We start from the raw sequence: 19,158 nt of genomic DNA on the forward strand, positions 1-19,158 counted from the left end.
TTGCCCCAGTTCCTGCCATCAGTGGCCAGGCACGGCAAAGCTGAACCAGTGTAAACCCTTTGGGTAGACAGGCAGAATGGCTATTTGCACTGACGCAGTTAACCTCGGTTTCAAGCAGCTCTGCTGATACAATAGCATCTGCCTGTATGTATTAGGGCAGTGGTTTTCAAAGTTCGGGTCGCGACCCAGTAGTGGGTCGTGGAATGCAAAGCACTGGGTCGCCTTGTTCAGCACCCAGGGACCCTGGCGGCTAGCCAGTAAAAACTAGCAGTCCCTACCTGTTCTGACACTGCGCTGCACCCTGGAAGCAGTCAGCAGCAGGTCCGGCTCATAGGCAGGGGGGCCACGGGGCTCCACACACTGCCCCCACCCCAAGCACCAGCTCTGCTGGAGGGGGCAGTGCCTGCAGGCGAGAGCCGCATGGAGCTGCTTGTGCGCCTCTGCCTAGGACCCAGACCTGCCGCTGGCCACTTTTGGGGTGTAGCGCGGTCCGCAGTGCCAGGACAGGCAGGAAGCCTGCCTCTGCACCCTGGCTGCACTGCTGACCAAGAGCCGCTAGAGGTAAGCCTGCACCCCAACCCCGTGCCCCAATCCCCTGTACCAGCCCTGAGCCCCCCCCAAACCCAGATCCCCTTCCTGCACCCCAACCCCCTCATTCCCATCCCCAGCCCTGAACCCCCTCCCAAACCCCTCATCCCCAGCTCTATTGGGTTGCGGGCATCAACAATTTTCTTCAACTGGGTCACCAGAAAAAAAGTTTGAAAACCACTATATTAGGGGTTTGCACAGGTGCCGCTGCAGTGTGACTGGTCTTTGATGGCTGGACTCAGGGCAGACCCCCAGTACAGACAAAGCCTATGACTGGCCAGTCCATAGAAGTCAACTTCTCTAGAATAGAGTGGTTCAAGGCATTTAAATGTAAACAAACTGAGACCAGTGCAAATGAGAGCCACACATCACTATCTTTCACAATACAAGAAATGCCTTCTGTTATCGCCTCATCAGTAACGGTACTAAGAGGCCACTGACTGGGAAAAATGTAACATGTAAACATAGAGCAGGACCATCTCAGGTATTCGCAATGAGACAAACAGTTTATGTCTGAGATGACTTGGTATTTCAGGGATAGTTGTGAACCTAGCTGATTAACATTCATATTACAGTGCGGCTCTATAGGGCCCAATTGAATTGTGGGGCTCTGTTGTCCTAAGTGCTATTTACACAAAAGGTAAGAGAAATTCCCTTCCCCCAAGAGTTTACAATCTAAGTAGACAAGACTGACAAAGAGCGGGGAGAGACGTGATTTGCCAATGTCACACAGAGGGTGAGTGCTTGAGCTGAGCTGAGAACCAAGGTATCCTGGGTCCCAGTCCAGTGCACTATCCACTGGACCATGCTGCCTCTCAGAGACAAACCCAAAACTGTCCTAGGTTGCACGGCTTGGCCATTTTTGGAAGCATGTGGCTTCATATGCAGAGCAGTCCGTGGAGCTCCCAGAGGAAATATAGGGAATGTTGATTGGTATTTGCTACTCTTTTGGTTCACAAGCTGTGAATGTAACAGGAGATGCAGAGTTTGGAAGCACCAGTCTGATGGTTATGTCTTTATCATCTTCTCAGAGCCTATACTGGTAGGGCTGAGTAATAATAATAAAGGAACTGAGTAGGGATAGCTGCAGAGACAGCTTCAACGAATGGCTAATATTCTCCAAAGCAAGCAGATGATGACTATGAAGATAATCAAGTCCAGACAGTGGGAGGTGTATTTGCCTGTGTTATAATGACAGAAGGGCTCCAATGCCCACAGTTTTGTTTCAGACTAGTGTTCAGCGTGCTTTACCAGATTTGTCATAACAACGCTCACTTTCTAACATCTTGGATTGGCTATGGACCTCCATCTCTTCCTGGCTGATGATGACCTGGCCTCAGTTATACACACCTTGGTCCCCTCCCTTCCGGCCTCAGCAATGCAGTATTCCTGGGCAGGAAGCCGTCAGCCCTTCCAGATAAAATAGATGTTCCTGTTTACCTCTCAGCTATGCTTGCATCTGGCTGGGTTTCACGGACTCAGGTGTAAAGGGCAAAGAAAGTAAAGAAGTTGGCTCACCAGCAGCTGAGCAGTTGATTTACAGCTGCATGTGCCTAATAAGCAAATTCGCTCAAACAGGAATCTTTGCCACCAGCTCGGTTTATGGGCTTTTTCCTCTAAAAGGGATTTTTATTGTGGTCACAAATAAACACTAAAATCAAGATTACAGGAATCAGAGAGTAACAAGAGACAAGAAAATGAAGTGGCTGCATCTGCAACACAATGGAGAGCTCACAGGATCTAGACTCTTCATGCGCTTGTGAGGAGCATTGCCCCTTTTAACCCGGCTCCTAGCTTCAGCGGAAGTGAGGTAAGGTAGCCCATGTATTCAGATTTCTGCTTGAGGCTAGTCCCTTTTCTCCATGCTGAAGACTTCCCAGGTGTTTGAAGCTGTCTGTTGAAGGAGGGAGCCCCTGGTTTTTCCAGTCGGCAGCAAGAGTAATCTGAGAGCTAACAAGAAGAAATGAAGTGGTAAGACCTGACCGAGGCCGCAGAAGCAACTGTCAGCACCTGATGGTGCTAATGGAAGGGATAAAATTCAACTCAAAGGCCAGATTCTGGGTTGTGCGCCGGTGGTGCACAGGGCAGCTTCTGGTCGGAATGTCACAGAGTTTAAGGGCAGAAGGGACCCCCACATCATCGAGTCTGACCTCCTGTATCTCTCAGGCCATCACCACCACCCAACACCTGCACACTAAACCCAACAGCCGAAATTAGATCAAAGTATTACAGCCCGCAGGAGACATAATTTTTATGTGCCACAGGCAGAGAATTGGAAGGACCAAGGTACACCAGTGCCCAAGGCCCAAGAAATGGCAGGGAAACAATGAAGTGAGATATACCTAGATAATCCTGGCATGTGACTGGCACCCCACACACTGCAGAGGAAGGTGACAAACCCCCAAGGGCACTGCCAATCTGACCTGGGGCGAAATTCCTTCCTGACCCCCACATATGGCGATCAGTTAGACGCTGACCATGTGAGCAAGAACCAGCCAGCCACGCAATGGTCATAAATGGCCACTGGAGTAGTCCCCTTGTGGAAGGGAACTCCCTACTGACACAAATCTGATGGAGCCGGCTTCTGCACCAGCTGCCTGCCCACCCTTGCACAGCAGGAGTGGCAGAGCTCTAAGAGATGCCAGAGCTGGGTAACCCCAGCTCCCTGATGCCTCCTCACTCCTTTGCAGCAAGTGGAGCGGATGCAGTGAGAACCTAGCCTCAAGGGGTTTTTCTACTAAAACCAGAATATTTTGATTTTTGGACAATTCCACCATATGAATCAGAGAGCCAGATTGTCCACAATCTCTCCAACGTGAATCATTGTCAGAGAAGCCCAATCTGTATATTCTATCAGGAGCGAAACAGGATTGGGTTCTGAGTGACTCTGCGATCAATGCAACTTGGCACTTTCTGCAGATAACTGAAAGCCAAAGGGCAGAACGTATGAGGATTACTAATGCTGAATGACCCTTGCCATGTCTCCACGTGAGCACAGCTACTCAGTTTTTGTTTGGTAATTAGTAAGATGCACATCCTAGCTGACTATAACATTACTATTCTACAAGCAAGAAGTCTTAATACCAATTAGCATTACTAGCTTAGCATTACTGCTTTGTTATTCGGCAGAACACATTGCTTGATTAAACGATAATGACATTTAGGCAAATGATGGGTGCTAGTTTTGTTATACAATTGGTCAAGTGTGAAGATTTTATTATTGCAAATTAAATGACGTTGTTAGCTGTACAACATCACACTTGATCCAGTTGCTTACCCCCTTACCGGGCTGGTAAAAGAAAAGAGAAGGTATTATGAATGAGAGACAAAGGAGAGGGTAAACCAAGATACTTTAAAATCCTATTAATCTAGATCCATATGTTCCAAGCATGCAAGGAGAATGAGTTGTTAAAAAGATACTTGGTTATATTATATATTCCAAGCATGCAAGGAAAATGGGTTGTTAAAAAGATACTTTGTTAAATCAGACTTGGGAATAAATGGGAAAAATTTCCATTCGGAATAGTCAGTTGTTCAATTTACAATCAATGTTGCTGGGGAATTTACGCAGCACTAGCTTTGAACTGCTTTCAATTGAGCTGCTGAGTAATAATAATAAAGGAACTGAACTGTGTTTTATGGCTTTGATTATTTTCTCTTTGTGGATAACATGGATTTACCACGATAGGTTTAGAATCCCACTGTTTGGCAAAGTCCTGTAAGGAACAGCGAGGACTACCGTCGAAGATAGTTATTTCCCCCGAGATATTCCATGTCTGGAAAATCAACTCCTCTGGATTATTGCGGGGATTCTGGTATCCTAACTACTACTGTAATAATCAACAACACTTATACAGCCTGTGTTGTTCCACATAAACAAATCAGTGCCAGTGGTCTGCTGTAGTCCTCGTGGCAGATCATGTGGTATTACTGATCCTTTTATATAGGCATGCTCTTTTAGGTCCCAGTTCAGCACAGCATTCAAGCACTTGCTTAAATCTTTCCCCGATTAGCAAAACACTTAAGTACATGCTCAACTTTAAGCATGTGCTTAAATCCCACTGAAGTCAATGGAATGGAAGTACGTGCTTAAGTGCTTTGCTGAATAGGGTTAGATGCTAAATTGGAGCATACGGGATGTCTTGAGACAAGTTGGTGAGTTTCTAATATGCACCATGTCGATGGAGTATATCAAGGGCATTTATTTTCTGTTCTCCATGGCACATGCTCCATGTGTCTTCATACTGGTGTATCTTGTCTCCATGCACATGAAATCTTTTCTCACCGTTAAACACTACTGCAAGATTGAGTGCTCATCTCCCTGGATCCAATGAGAGGCTATTTCCTTCTAATGCCTGACCATTTAATTTTCACATTTCACGTGTTGATCTTTCATGGTGGCTTGTTTCATATCTGCCATCTTCTGATCACTAACTGGCATGTTCTGGGTGCCCATTCTTTCACTGGGATCATTACTGTATCACTGCTGGAGTCTCTTGATCACATATCACCAACAGGCCTACCCTTCCCTGGATGATTCTCTCTATGGATGTTGTTACTGAATTATTTCTCTGGTTTTTGCTGTGCAGTGGCAACTTTAGGATGAATGTTGACTCAGGAGAAACTAGAACACATTTAACGGACAATCCTATTCCTTTGAAAATTTCAAACTTCATCGTCTCAGCTGGATTTACACATTGCACCAGTTTAGTCCATTCAAGATTTCAACGTCCATCCAGACCCAAAACTACAAGTACATTCATGAGGCAAGGATGTCTGATGCTTGAGAGCTCTTTACACTCACAGATAAAAGCACAATAAAATCCAGAGGGGCTGGAAACAGAGTTGGCAGAACTTTTCCACATTTTGATTTTTCAATTATTTTTTATGTTAAAATTTCAAATTTTAATGAAAAAAGAGAGAATGAAATTTTTGAAGAAAATGTCCATTAACATTTTCCTATTTTTCAACCAGCTACATCAGGATGTTAATATTAGACAAATTCACCCGGGAAATATGGGGCAGCTTTTTGGAACAGCTTCCCTAAGGATGTGGTGCATTCTTCATCACTCCATGTCTTTAAATCAAGAATGGATATCTTGCTAAAGGTTATGCTGTAGCTCAATCAGAAGTGATAGGGCTTGATGGGGGAATCACTGGGAGAAATTCTCTGCCTGCCTTATGTATGTAGGAGGTCTAGTTAGATCAGGGATCGACAACCTTTGGCATGCGGCCCGTCAGGGAAATCCGCTGGCGGGCTGGGCTGGTTTTTTTACCTGCAGCGTCCACAGGTTTGGCTGATCGCAGCTCTGACTGGCCGCGGTTTGCCGTTCCAGGCCAATGGGGGCTGCAGGAAGCAGCGGCCAGCACATCCCTCGGCCCACGCCACTTCCTGCACACCCCATTGGCCTGGAACGGCAAATTGCAGCCAGTGGGAGCTGTGATCGGCCGAACCTGCGGATGCTGCAGGTAAACAAACCGGCCTGGCCTGTCAGCGGATTTCCTTGACGGGCCACATACCAAAAGTTGCCGATCCCTGGTTTAGATGATCAAGATGGTCCCTTATGGCTTTAAATCCATGAATCTGTGAACAGGCATAACCACAATATGAACTTCAAGCTTAAGTATTGTTATTTTTGTATCTGTTTCAGTGTACTTTACACGGTCCATCCATAGCCAGAGCGATGCACATTCATGTGCTGCAATAGAACTTGAGGTCATAATTTACATTTTCTGGTTTACTTGACTTCTAGTGTCAAGTTTATAGCTAATAATCTGACCATCTGGGCCTAACAAGACAGTCAGTTCTTCACTGGTGCCGGACCTTTTTTCCCCTTAAGCATTATTAGCTCTGACTCTATCAATTCAAAGCTCATTGTGAAAAGGAACATTATTTCTCTGTCATTTGTTGATCAATAAAATTCCTAGTTTTGTTTGCATACAATCTGCAGGCCTTTGTAAAGTCATTCTGTTTATTCCAGTTTGATCAGCAATACCTTTTGCAGGGCAAATTTGGTCATCTGCTTAATTTCTGACAGCTTCTGTCCAATTCCAGAGCCTTTGGGTATGTACCCCCATGGGTATATAACTTTGAGTATCGTTCTCCACCTTGATTCCAGTGGCTGCTGTTTTTAGCTGGGCTTCTGTTAGCTCATTAGCTCTAGCTATCTCCATAGCTTTTTCTAGGGAAAGCACGGCTCCTACACAGGGAAGTTTCTCTCTACACCAACAACTACACAGTCTCTCACTGTCCCATCAACATCTATAGGATATCACGGTAATCTTACATTCTCTTACAGACTAATCAAATGTCTCTCTGACTCCTTGCGCATTGCTGTGGAGTTTTGAACTATCAAAAACTGGATTTGTTTTTGGCATAGCACATGCTTTATATTTATCAAAGCAAGTTCTTAGTGCTTTCCAATCTTCTGCACCAATGGACCGCATGCTGAAAGTGCCTCCGCTTTTGCCCCTGTCCACAGTCTTGGATAGCTGCATTTGTTTCTTATTCAGATTTGGCTTTGTATGGTCCAGAAAATGTCAGTTCCACAAGCTGTTTGAATCTCTGTCGTGTTTCTGAATGGCTGCCCGATTCCTAGTCCATTTTGAATGCAGGGAAGCCAGCAATATCCACGGTGTTCTAGATGGCAGGGGAATGTGTCTACTTCTGACACCACATATTGTTGGGTGCCTTGTTTTAATTAAACTAGCAAGACTCTGGTTAGCAGCATTTCCAACTGCTCCTCCACACTAGAAGCCTAAGATAAAAAAAGTCTCAATCTTCCTCTCACTCTCTCCAGAAGGAAGGGTTTCAGCATGGTTCAGTGCAAATAAAACTAATGGGATTCATGCAGTTTAGAGTAGTAGATCCTGTTACTTATACACATGTACCCTCCCCCGCCCATCACCTCTAGAAAGGCTGTGCATTGCATAACAGGAAGGCCTGCTTGATATCTAATTGCCTCCTTCCCCGTCTTTATAATTGTACCAGTAGCTCCTATAAAACAGATGTTGGTAGCAATGTTTGTAAATAAACTCAGTCCATCTCTGCCCCAGAATGTTTTTAAGATCTATTAAGTCATTATAGTACTGTCATGTATGGGCATGGGTGTATGTGCACCAATGCCAACTACTGGCTAGAATCAGAACTGCTTCACTGTGTGTCATAGGTGCGATACTGCTAGTGGAGAGTGTCTTTTAGGTCAGCTGTTTTGAACCTGTGCTTTGGGAGAAGCAGGGTCTTATTTCTGTCCCTGCTGCCACCATGAAGCTCTGAGTGACCATGGTAAGCAGCATCATGACAACTGGGAAGGCCTAGATCTTACGCTACACTGCAGGAAATCCTGGCTCCTCCATGTAGCAATGAGGATGGGCCAATCTTCAGCTGGTGCCAACCAGCATCGTTCTATTGATTTTTCTCCAGGATCTGGCCGAGCATTATTCTACCCACCGGGGAAGGTTCCTCAATGTGCACTGCAGTTGTTCACCTGCTTTGTTGCTTACATCAGGGAGGGGGCCCTGGGGAAGCAGGAGGGGATGTGTTAGCCCAGTCAATGCAAAAATTAGAAAGCTACAGAATGTACTTGTAGAAAGGCCTTTTATTTCCATTACACACTGGAAGCAGCCCCAAGGCCCCTGCAAGACACTGAAATCAATAGCCAGATTCTAGGCACAGTAGCAGCCAGGGATCTTTCTGAATTAATTTTTTCGTTGTTTTCCTTTGTAAAGTCTTGATCTCTGCTAAGTGCTGGCTGGCTGCAGGCCCTGCTGGGAGACATGAAATCAATTACCCTGATGCTTTTGATTGAACTGTGCTTGGCTAGTCACCAGCCCCCATGCCGCTTCTGCACCTCATCTTAGCTCCTCGCTCACATTTGCAACTAAGCTGGGTACGACATGCAGCCCAGGTGGGAATTTTCACTGGGAAAAGATGGACCCTTTGAACCCACAGATGCCATTGTGAAGTTAGCCAGTTCCCAGGTGGCATCCTGGCTGGGTGCACAAATCTGACACCAGTGGTGCTGGAACAATTTTCATAGTGGGGGTGCTGAAGGCAGAAGCCATGTATTTGGGTTTATTACTGCTTCAACCTACCGCACCCCCAACTCCCCTAGTTCCCGCACCAATGTATTTTTTAGAGGGGCACAGCAGGGTGTCTCCGCTAATATCAATAATAATAATAAAAAGCAACCAACTACAAAGTGGCTGTGTCATAAAAATAAAAGTTTATTGTAAACACAGCTGTAATGAGTCAAAACCCAATGTAATGATTGCTTCAGTAGAAAGGGATGGATTAATCAAATCATGAGTGCAGTGAGAAAGGAAAGGAATGTCAGATCTGAACTCAAAGAACAAGCCTTGGATCTAATCAGCTGTCTGTCTGATTGATGCTCTTATTTATAGGGCAACTACTACCCTTCTATGGAAAACCTAGGCTTGAGTTCCTTGGGATTAAACTAACCAGCCTCTCTATCGCCTTTGCACTGGAAATTGGGCCTGGAATAAATCCTGCTGGGATTGTCATATGGATTTTTAAATGGTGCAACAAGACGGTGATAGTCTCATCTCTGTCTGGACCTTGATGCCAGCGTCCCCCTCACGACACGTGTATGTAGAAGAGATCTTGTTTGTTTTTTTCTTTAATTTTTGCTGAGGAATACACCAGGGAACAGTGCTAAACAGTCTCTGGGCTGCCTTTAACGGGACACTGTCACTTTAAAAATCATGGCCCAGCCCTGGAGTGGCGGATGGGGAAGCAGCACTCAATGCTGCTGAGAAAGATGGCGTATGAAAGTGGATTTAGGCCACTTCTTTATCCCACTGATCTGGGGCCACCTGCGCACTGGTATGCCCAGGACTCCAACAGGCCATTCTGGCATCTGGGGATTGCTGGGACCCAGGAATGCTCCAGTCACCCCCCCTTTTCCACAGCCACGCGCCCTGTGCTGTTGGCTGGCCGGTGAGGTTGTTTGGGAGCCACTATGGCAGTACCTCGCCAGCTGAGCATGGTGCAGTGCAGGTGTCATTCACCAGTGGCCATGCAAATTGTGTGTTGCATCCTTAGGGTCTGATCCAATGCTCACTGAAGTCAATGGATAGACTTGTAGGGGAAACCCTGGCCCCTCTGAAGTCAGTACAAGTTTTGCCACTGACTACAGTGGGGCCAGGATGTCACCTCTGTTGACCTCAACGGGCACTGGCTTAGGCACTGTGTACACTTGAGAATCTGGCCCCTTATTTGCTTGGGCACCTGCACCTGACCTTTATCACACCACCATGCTATTTATTTTGCTCTGTGGTGTTTGCAGTACTATACTTGCAACGGGGAAACATCACCAACACTGCCAGAACATCAGCAACCACCTACAGTAACAGGCATGACTACAATGGTGCCTGCTGCCTCACGTTGGTTTACTTTTTACATTTCTCTCCACTAGTCGGTTTGAATTTCAGGTTCCCGTGAGGCCACAATGCTGCAATGTGTGGATTGCAGAACCTTCATGTGAAGTTTGACATCTAAGCCAACCATGCCCCGCCCCCCATTCCCAGCTTTCACTAACATTTACAAAAATAAACCACGGACACATCTTGATTTGTAAAACCTTACAGATCTAACTAGTCTGTGCTGTCTTTAACTCGGAAAGAGAGCCTGGGATATCAGAGAAGCTTGAGAGCAAAGCAATTATTTCATAGTGAATAATTCATTAGACAACATAGCTGCAACTTCTGCTCATGAACTATCCATGAGTGATTTATGATATTCTCAAGTGTAACTGTAATCTGAAATTATTCACTGACTCATTTCTGCAAATAATCCTTGGTTTGTAGTTGTGCATGAGCAGTTATTAGAAGTCTAAGAAGCATTGGTTAGTTTTGCTTGGTCACATAAATCGCATGGTAGGTGCCTGTTTCCTGATTGGATGAACTTTAACCCTTAGGATTGGGTTTGTAGGGCACCTGACATTGATGTTTCAGAATTCAACATGGCCTTTCTACACAGATCCTTTAACAGTCACTTTAAAATTTGCTGTTTCCACAGTAACCTCAGATGCTCAAATATCTGCAGAAAGTAATTGCAAAAGGGTCATGGACATAAGCAAAGTAGATTCAGTTGTTTATTCAAGTGACTGTCCTGAGAAGATTTTTTAATGTATTCACCCAGTGCTAGTAGATGCCTGTAGCTAATTAGGGGAATTCCTAGAGGAGAGAGCATCACAACCCGCCTATGCCTAAAATGAATATCTTTCACATGCCCTCCTAGGGTTACAAGACAGCAAATGTGAAAAATTGGGACAGAGGGTGAGGGGTAATAGGAGCCTATATAAGAAAAAGACCCAAAAATCGGGACTGTCCCTATAAAATCGGGACATCTGGTCACCCTATGCCCTCCCTGCGGTTGTTATTCTGCAAAGCGCCTGCAGGTTTAGAAGTGTGATGTGGATTCGACTCCAGGTCTCTAGAGAGGAAAGGGCATTCTTAGAACACAGCCCTCTAATGGTTTAAAATCACAGAGAAAATGGATTTATTTGCATCTCACTATTTAGTCAGAGCAGGGGGAGCTACAGTACAATAGAATAATTACAGAAAGCAGATTAGCACTGCCAGGTAATGATCTTCCTCCCTCTCCTTTTAGCCTGTCTCAGCCATTGCAGTTCTGTCTAAGATTAGCATATGCCTCATTCTGGGCCAGACACTCTGGCTTTGAATCCCTGTCTCTGCATGTGGATATAATTAAGATAGGTTCTAACAGCCTCTCCTAGCACATTCCAGCCTTAAGATACAGATGGACCCTGCTTGTCTGTACCAGTGGGAAGGGATGGGGGCATTTTCGGTGACTTTGGGCAGCCATCTTGAATTTCACAAGAAGTCACAATTTGTGGATGAATTCACTAGGTGGGTGGAAGTTCTACAAGAGAACTGTTTTCACAGCAGATGTTTGCGCTACATGGCAGGAACCAGGAGTGGGTCTGCTTTTACAGTGGAGAAGAACTTGGGACCTTATTCATAAAGTTATTTAAAGCTGAGGAGACTTCTGGCTCAGGGGACTGGTAATGCCATACAGAGCATTTCCTGTCCAAGTCTCCAGTTCAAATTTGGGGGGTCAGCGAGGTACCAGGGGAGAGCTATCTGGGGGAGTCTCATTCTGGTTCATAGCAGATGGGTATCAACATCACAAACTGCCATCGTATTTGTCATTCTTGTGGCCAGTCTCAGATGAGTGGTCGAGGACTGAAAGCGCCATAGGCAAAGAACTACTCTCTCACCCCAACAGTAGCCGTTCCCTCCCTGGGTTGGAGCACATTGTCAGCGGCGAACTGCGTGCTCTATTGCTGAATGTTCAATGTTTGTGGAGAGACAGAGGGCTTCGGTTTTCAGGGCTGTTAATCTGGCATCTTTAAGGAGCACTGAATGCACACACACGAAATGAGGCTGCCTTGAATTCATCTGGCAGTTGGGAACACATTTTTTTTTTATTACCGTCTTTCAAACATTAATAGCTAGTCAAAGACAAAAGGTCAATCAAAGGATATTTATCATTTTATTATTGATGTATTAATGCCATAATCTGCCCACAAACGAAAGGGGCATGGATGCAAGGAAGAATCAGAAGGGTTATTCATGATGGAGATTAGGTATTTTTTTACATAGCAGGCATAAGAGAAACCTAGTGGGATGATGCTCATAAGTAGAATGGCCTGGGGTGCAATCCACATAGACGAAGTAGGAAGATATGAATATACCACTATCTCTTCACAAGTATTTGCAGCCTTGGCAAGACATAACTAGACAATGGAGAGTGTGGTGATGGAATTATTTTGGTAAGAATGCAGAGGATGGAAGATCAAGGAGGAATGACAGGTGGCATCTGCTACAGACTACCAGGACTGGACCAAAGCAAGAACCAACCTGTGGGGGACTCCGAATCACAGGATGTTGTACTCTCCGGGGATTTTAACTGCTCAGATACCTGCTGAACAACAAATACAGCCAAACAGGCTTCATCAAAGAGGCTCCTGAGTTATATAGGTGGATGCTAAAGTAGAAACTCCAAGCAAAGGGGAAGTCATCATGGATCAGCTACTTCCCAAGAGACAGGAGCAGAGAGAATCAAAAGGAAGCTTGGAACCAATCACCATGTGCTACTTGAATTCAGCAGAGTAAGCAATGGGATCACTCAGGGCAGCAGCAGAAGGGTGTCTAACTTCAGGAGGGCAGATTGTCAGGAATTACCAAGGCTATGGGAGGAGATATTAAAATCCACCAGCAGAGAAGGCAGTTGGGGAATCCCAAACAAACCCATCATAATTCCAGTTCCACAGACTAGACTGGCTCTACAAATACAGGATGCAAGGAAAGGGCTGCTGGGAGATCTGGTTAGAAGAACCTGCCCCAGAAGTGGGGAGGAAACCACGGAAAGACGCACAGAGTTCAGTTACTGTTCACAGAGGAAGGATCAACATTCATCAATAAAGCTGGTGACTCAGTGCTAAAGGGCTCAGAAGGGCTTTTATAAATATCAAGGGGAAAATAAACTCTGTTATTATTTGCATTACTGTAATGCCCAGCCTCCCGAACTGAGATTAGAGCTCCAGGGTGCTAGGTGGTGTTCAGAGGCATTTTAAGAGACAGTCCCGGCTCAAAGAGCTTAGAGGCTAACTAGACAAGGCAGAGAAAGGGTGGGAATGGGAACAGAGACACAGATAAATGAAGTAGCTTGGGATATTCGTTGGATCACTGCCTCTCAAACAGACCCATTTATAACTGAGAGGGGGGGAATTAAATTAACCAAGGCTCAAAAATAGCTGAGAACTTGAACTGCTTTGCTTGGATGTTTCCAGAAAAATAAAGAAAAGAAGTTGGAAAAACATGGAAACCAGGAGTCCTTGTTAAAACAACAATTACCGATAAAGATCAGATGAGGGAACACTTGGAAAATCTATACTGATATCAATCAGCTAATCTGGATGACATGAATGCTAGGGTATCCACTGTCCATGGAAGTCAATGGGAGCATCTTCACAGAGGTAAATGAGTACTCGATCAGGCCTTAAAGGAATCAGGACACAAACCATCTCACCGACAATGAATTTTGAAAAGTTGTGGGAAAACCTAGGAAGTATCAGAAGACTGGCAAAAAGCAAACCTAATATTGGATTTCCGCAAAGGAAAAGAGAGCGATCCGAGAGATTACGAGCCCATAAAGCTATTCATATGTAAATGAATAGAACAAATAGACGGAAAAATAAGCAACCTGGTACTACAGTGGAACCACGGGCAATAAACTGCACTGGTCTGTAAAGAACAAGAGCACATTGGGCCAGATACACTTGATTGCTTTTGTGATACAGTTACAGAATTCGTGGAGGATGGGAAAGCAGAGGATGGGAACCACTTGTAGTTTAGGCAAACATTTGATACAGTGTCCTATAAAATCTCACTCCCCAGTTAATTCAGACTGTTTGGATTATGGACACTGGCATGTGGGCTGCAAACTGCCTGGAGGACCAGAAAGACAAGGTTATGGTAAACAGCAAAGCATTGAGTATCCAGGGGGGAAGTTTCGAGCTGGGTGACCCAGGGATTGGTGATAGGTTTGGTCTATATTTAATATGTTCATTAATGATCTAGAAGAGGGAATAAACAGCACATGGATGGATTCGGGAGATGATTCCAAATGGTGCATTTGTGAATACCTCTGTTGAGAGACCATTCATACAAAGACACCTGGGGGTTTAGAAACAAGGAAAAAAAATAACAGCATGAGATTCAGTTTGAAAAACCTCAAGCTAATGCATCTAGTGGGGATGGAATGATGTGAACCAGAGATACTCCTTTCAGAGTGGTAGCCATATTAGTCTGTATCAGCAAAAAGAACGAGGAGTACTTGTGGCACCTTAGAGACTAACAAATTTATTTGGGCATAAGCTTTCGTGGGCTAAAACCCACTTCATCGGAGGCATGCAGTGGAAAATACAGTAGGAAGATATATATACACAGAGAGAACATGAAAAAATGGGTGTTGCCGTACCAACTCTAATGAGACTAATCAATTAAGGTGGGCTATTATCAGTAGGAGAAAAAAAACGTTTGTAGTGATAATCAGGATGGCCCATTTCAAACAGTTGACAAGAAGGTGTGAGTAATAGGGGAAAATTAGTATGGGGAAATAGTTTTTACTGTGTGTAATGACCCATCCACTCCTAGTCTTTATTCAAGCCTAATTTAATGGTGTTCAGTTTGCAAATTAATTCCAGTTCTGCAGTTTCTTGTTGGAGTTGGTTTTCGAAGGTTTTTTTGTTGAAGAATTGCAACTTTTGGGTCTGTAATTGAGTGACCAGGGAGGTTGAAGTGTTCTCCGACTGGTTTTTAATGTTATAATTCTTGATGTCTGATTTGTGTCCATTTATTCTTTTGCGTAGAGACTGTCCGGTTTGGCCAATGTACATGGCAGAGGGGCATTGCTGGCACATGATGGCTTATATCATATTGGTAGATGTGCAGGTGAACAAGCCTCTGATGGTGTGGCTGATGTGATTAGGTCCTATGATGGTGTCCCTTGAATAGATATGTGCGCAGAGTTGGCAACAGGCTTTGTTGCAGGGATAGGTTCCTGGGTTAGTGATATTGTTGTGTGGTTGCTTGTGACTATTTGCTTCAGGTTGGGGGGCTGTCTGTAAAGCGAGAACTGGCCTGTCTCCCAAGATCTGTGAGAGTGAGGGATCGTCATTCAGGATAGGTTGTAGATCCTTGATGATGCGCTGGAGAGGTTTTAGTTGGGGGCTGAAGTTGATGGCTAGTGGCGTTCTGTTACTTTCTTTGTGGGGCCCATCCTGGAGTAGGTGACTTCTGGGTATTCTTCTGGCTCTGTCAATCTGTTTCTTCACTTCAGCAGGTGGGTATTGTAGTTTTAAGAGTTCTTGATAGAGATCTTGTAGGTGTTTGTCTCTGAGGAATTGGAGCAAATGCAGTTGTATCTTACAGCTTGGCTGTAGACAATGAATTGTGTGATGTGGTCTGGATGAAAGCTGGAGGCATGTAGGTAAGTATAGCGGTCAGTAGGTTTCTTTCTATATGTGAAATAGTTGTGGGTGAGGACAAAGTCACAAAGTTCAGCCACCAGGTTTGCCGTGACATTATCGGGGATACTGTTCCTGATGGCTTATAGTCCATCTTTGTGTGGGATGTTGATGTAGAGGGCTTCTACATCCACAGTGGCCAGGATGGTGTTTTCTGGAAGATCACCAATGGATTGTAGTTTCCTCAGGAAGTCAGAGGTGTCTCAAAGATAGCTAGGAGTGCTGGTAGTGTACGGCCTGAGGAGAGAGTCTACATAGCCAGACAATCCTGCTGTCAGGGTGCCAATGCCTGAGATGATGGGGCGTCCAGGATTTCCAGGTTTATGGATCTTGGGTAGCAGATAGAATACCCCTGGTCCGGGCTCTAGGGGTATGTCTGTGCAGATTTGTTCCTGTGCTTTTCCAGGGAGTTTCTTGAGCAAATGGTGTAGTTTCTTTTGGTAACCCTCAGTGGGATCAGAGGATAATGGCCTGTAGAATGTGGTGTTAGAGTGCTGCCTAACAGCCTCTCGTTCATATTCCGACCTATTCATGATGACGACCGCACTTCCTTTGTCAGCCTTTTTGATTATGATGTCAGAGTTGTTCCTGAGGCTGTGGATGGCGTTGTGTTCTGCACGTCTGAGGTTATGGGGCAAGTGATGCTGCTTTTCCACAATTTCTGCCCGTGCATGGAGGTTTTGGCAGGGATTTAGAGGTGTGTGTGGACAGCAAGTTAGACCTAAACTTGCAATGTAATTTCGCAGCAAGCAATGCCAATGCAAATTCGGGCTGCATATACAGAGGTCTCTCATCCCACAGCAGGGAGGTAACAATCCTACTCTCTATGGTTCTGTGCCTGGAATATTGCTTCAGTTCTGGGTGCCCTGTTACCAGAAGGATTGTGACAATTTAGAGGCAGATAAGAGGGCTGCTAGAGGAATAATCAGGGGCCAGTGGCAGAGACTGATGGGGAGAGATTAAAGGTACTAAAGCCTGGCTAAGTGGCAACTGAAGAAGGATGACATGCTAACAGTCCAAAGATCTCAGCAGGATGTTCACACCAAGGAGACAGACCATCTGCTTTGAACAGTACATGGGGGGAGAGGGGAGAGACTCAGGCATGGGCTGATATTAAGAAAGGGAACCTTTAGGCTGAGTATCAAGAACACTTCCTGACAGTGAGTTCCTGGGGAAGCATCTCCCAGGGGACGATGAAAATCCCAGCGCTTGTGACTCTGCAACCATGATGGGACACCCCCCTAGTAAATGGAAACAGTCATCATGGACTGGCAGAGAGATGGGTCTCTTCTGCATCCAGCCCCTAGGATTCTGTGGAGATCACCTATGTTTGCGGTTGCCAGGCACAGCTGGAGAAGCTGGCAAAGCCAACAGAGGCCGGTAGACCTGCAAGGTGATGTTCTCAAAACGGTTCCTTCCTACAGCCTTTCTCAGAGAGTGTGGCTGGTTGCGGAGGTGAGGGGCTGACTGCAGGGGTTCAGTGAGGGCTAAAGCAGTGCCAGCTCCTGCCAGTGCGCCTCAGTCTCGATTGCAGCACCCCTGCTGCTCCCACTGGGCCCTCAAACAGCATTGTCAATGCTCCCTAGTCCTGACTAACACTTTTTCAGTTCAATTCGATGAGACTTCATTGGCATGCCAAGCTATTCCAGTGTTGCTGATGTGTAAGAAAGAGACACACCCCTCGGGTACCTGCCAGAGGGGTATGACCCACCCAGGACATGTCCATTTGTCATCACTGTCTGTCCCTGATCTGGTGGCAGGACAGAATTCCCTGCTACTCATGTCCTGAATCTCCACCCAGCTCACTAAAGTCATCTCAGTCCCAACCTGCAACCCCGCATCTGGTCAAAGCACACAGTATCACATAGGAACCCCGACCAAGACCAGAGCTCCAGACGCTTTACAAACGCATAGCGAGCCAGGCCCTACCCAAGGCAGCTTACACTCTAAGTGGACAAGACAGACGCAGGGGAAACAGAGGGGAAGTGACTGGCCCAAGGTCACGCAGCAGGCCAGCAGCAGAGCTAGGACTAGAACCCAGGTCTCCTGACTCCCAGTCCAGTGCACTCTCTACTTGACCACCCCACTTCTCCAATGGACAAGTGTCCAGGAGACATTAATGATGAGACCAACCAACACATCTGCACTCATGCCCTAAATGCCATCTGAAGACAAGTCCTCAGAGGAGCTCTGACCCACAGCCTCTGAGCCATCTCGTGTGAACCTCCCTGCTAGCCCTTCTCCCAGCTGAAGACCATGACTCCTTCTGCACCTGCCCTGGGAGGAACTTGTGCCTACCTTGGCATCCAGGATGCTGGTTTCCACTCGTGCCACACCCTGGTTTTCCCTGAACAGCTGGATCTTGCTGACCTTGCTGAACTCTGACAACACCGTGGTGAGGTTGGTCTTCAGGTCGATGACATGACTGATACCGTGGCGGGGGCCCACCAGGAGCATGGTGGCCGGTTGCTTCTCGTCCTGAGAGGGCGGCCACCCCAGCCGAATCAAAAGAGAGAGACAGACATGTGAAAAAATGCCATGCAGCTGTATGTGAAAAGGCTGCCTGCCCAACCCCAGCTGAGCTCTGTTCCTTACACTGAGCCAAGCCTGTAGCCAAGACGTTATTTACTCGGCTGGCTGAAGTCCACCCTGGATCTGGGCCGGGGGGAGGGGTCACAGCACCAGAGATACTTAATGCAGGGCAGGGGGGGCAGCCAATGCTGAGAACACACCTGGAGCTTGCCAACAGTTTAACTCCCTTTTCCGCAGTGCTGGGAATGGCACCTCGGAACAGCATGCAGGTTGCCAAGACTATTTAAAAATAAATAGCAGAACTGATTGTCTGCATGAAATATTCAGGCCTGTTGTCGCGCTACAGAAAAGTAAAAGCATGTTACAAAGATGGCGGGTTTTAAATAACCTCTGAGGAGGAGGAGGCCGGTGAAAGGGGAGGAGGACGAGAGGGGTTGGGGAGGAATTTTACGGAACAATAAAGGAAAATAAGAAGCTGATCTCTGATTAACAATGGCAATCAGTATTGACCTGGCCCTTCCAGCCATGACACATGGTGCTAAGCTGGAACGTGAAGGGAAAGCTACAGGTTAGACAAACACACACAGGAAAATAATGATGAAGATCACACTCTATTATTGCCCTAATGCATATATTGCACCTCCGTTGAGCCTTTCATCTGAGCATGTCAAAGTGCTTTATGAGCATTAACTCTCTGGGCCCCTCCTGGACATGCTAGATCAATATCCCTCCCTTCATTTTACATTTGAGGAAACTGAGGCATGGAGAGATGTCACTTGCCCAAGGATATGAAGCAAGTCAGTGTCAGAACCCAGGAATGGGAGGCAGGAGACCTGACGCCCACTCCCCTGCTCTAATCCCTCAACCACACTGTGCTTAATATAGTCTGGATCTTTTTTAATGGACTGCTTGGAGCTGTTGGGATAGGCGCTTTTGGAGTTTTTACATAATTATGAAGAAA

At 46.0% G+C, this 19,158-nt stretch overlaps 1 protein-coding gene across 4 annotated transcripts in view; it reads right to left on the minus strand.

The window, feature by feature from the left end:
- The window catches only part of FRMPD3 (FERM and PDZ domain containing 3), a 146,186-nt gene that overhangs the window by 12,957 nt on the left and 114,071 nt on the right, over nucleotides 1–19,158 (minus strand). For all 4 annotated transcript variants that reach the window (XM_034781383.1, XM_034781380.1, XM_034781384.1 and 1 more), the window contains one exon: nucleotides 17,964–18,143. In XM_034781383.1, the coding sequence (XP_034637274.1) occupies nucleotides 17,964–18,143 (180 nt within the window). The remainder of the gene's footprint in view (nucleotides 1–17,963; nucleotides 18,144–19,158) is intronic.

This window comes from Trachemys scripta, chromosome 9 (assembly GCF_013100865.1).
Source record: "Trachemys scripta elegans isolate TJP31775 chromosome 9, CAS_Tse_1.0, whole genome shotgun sequence".
In the NCBI taxonomy this organism is placed as follows: Eukaryota; Metazoa; Chordata; order Testudines; family Emydidae; genus Trachemys; species Trachemys scripta.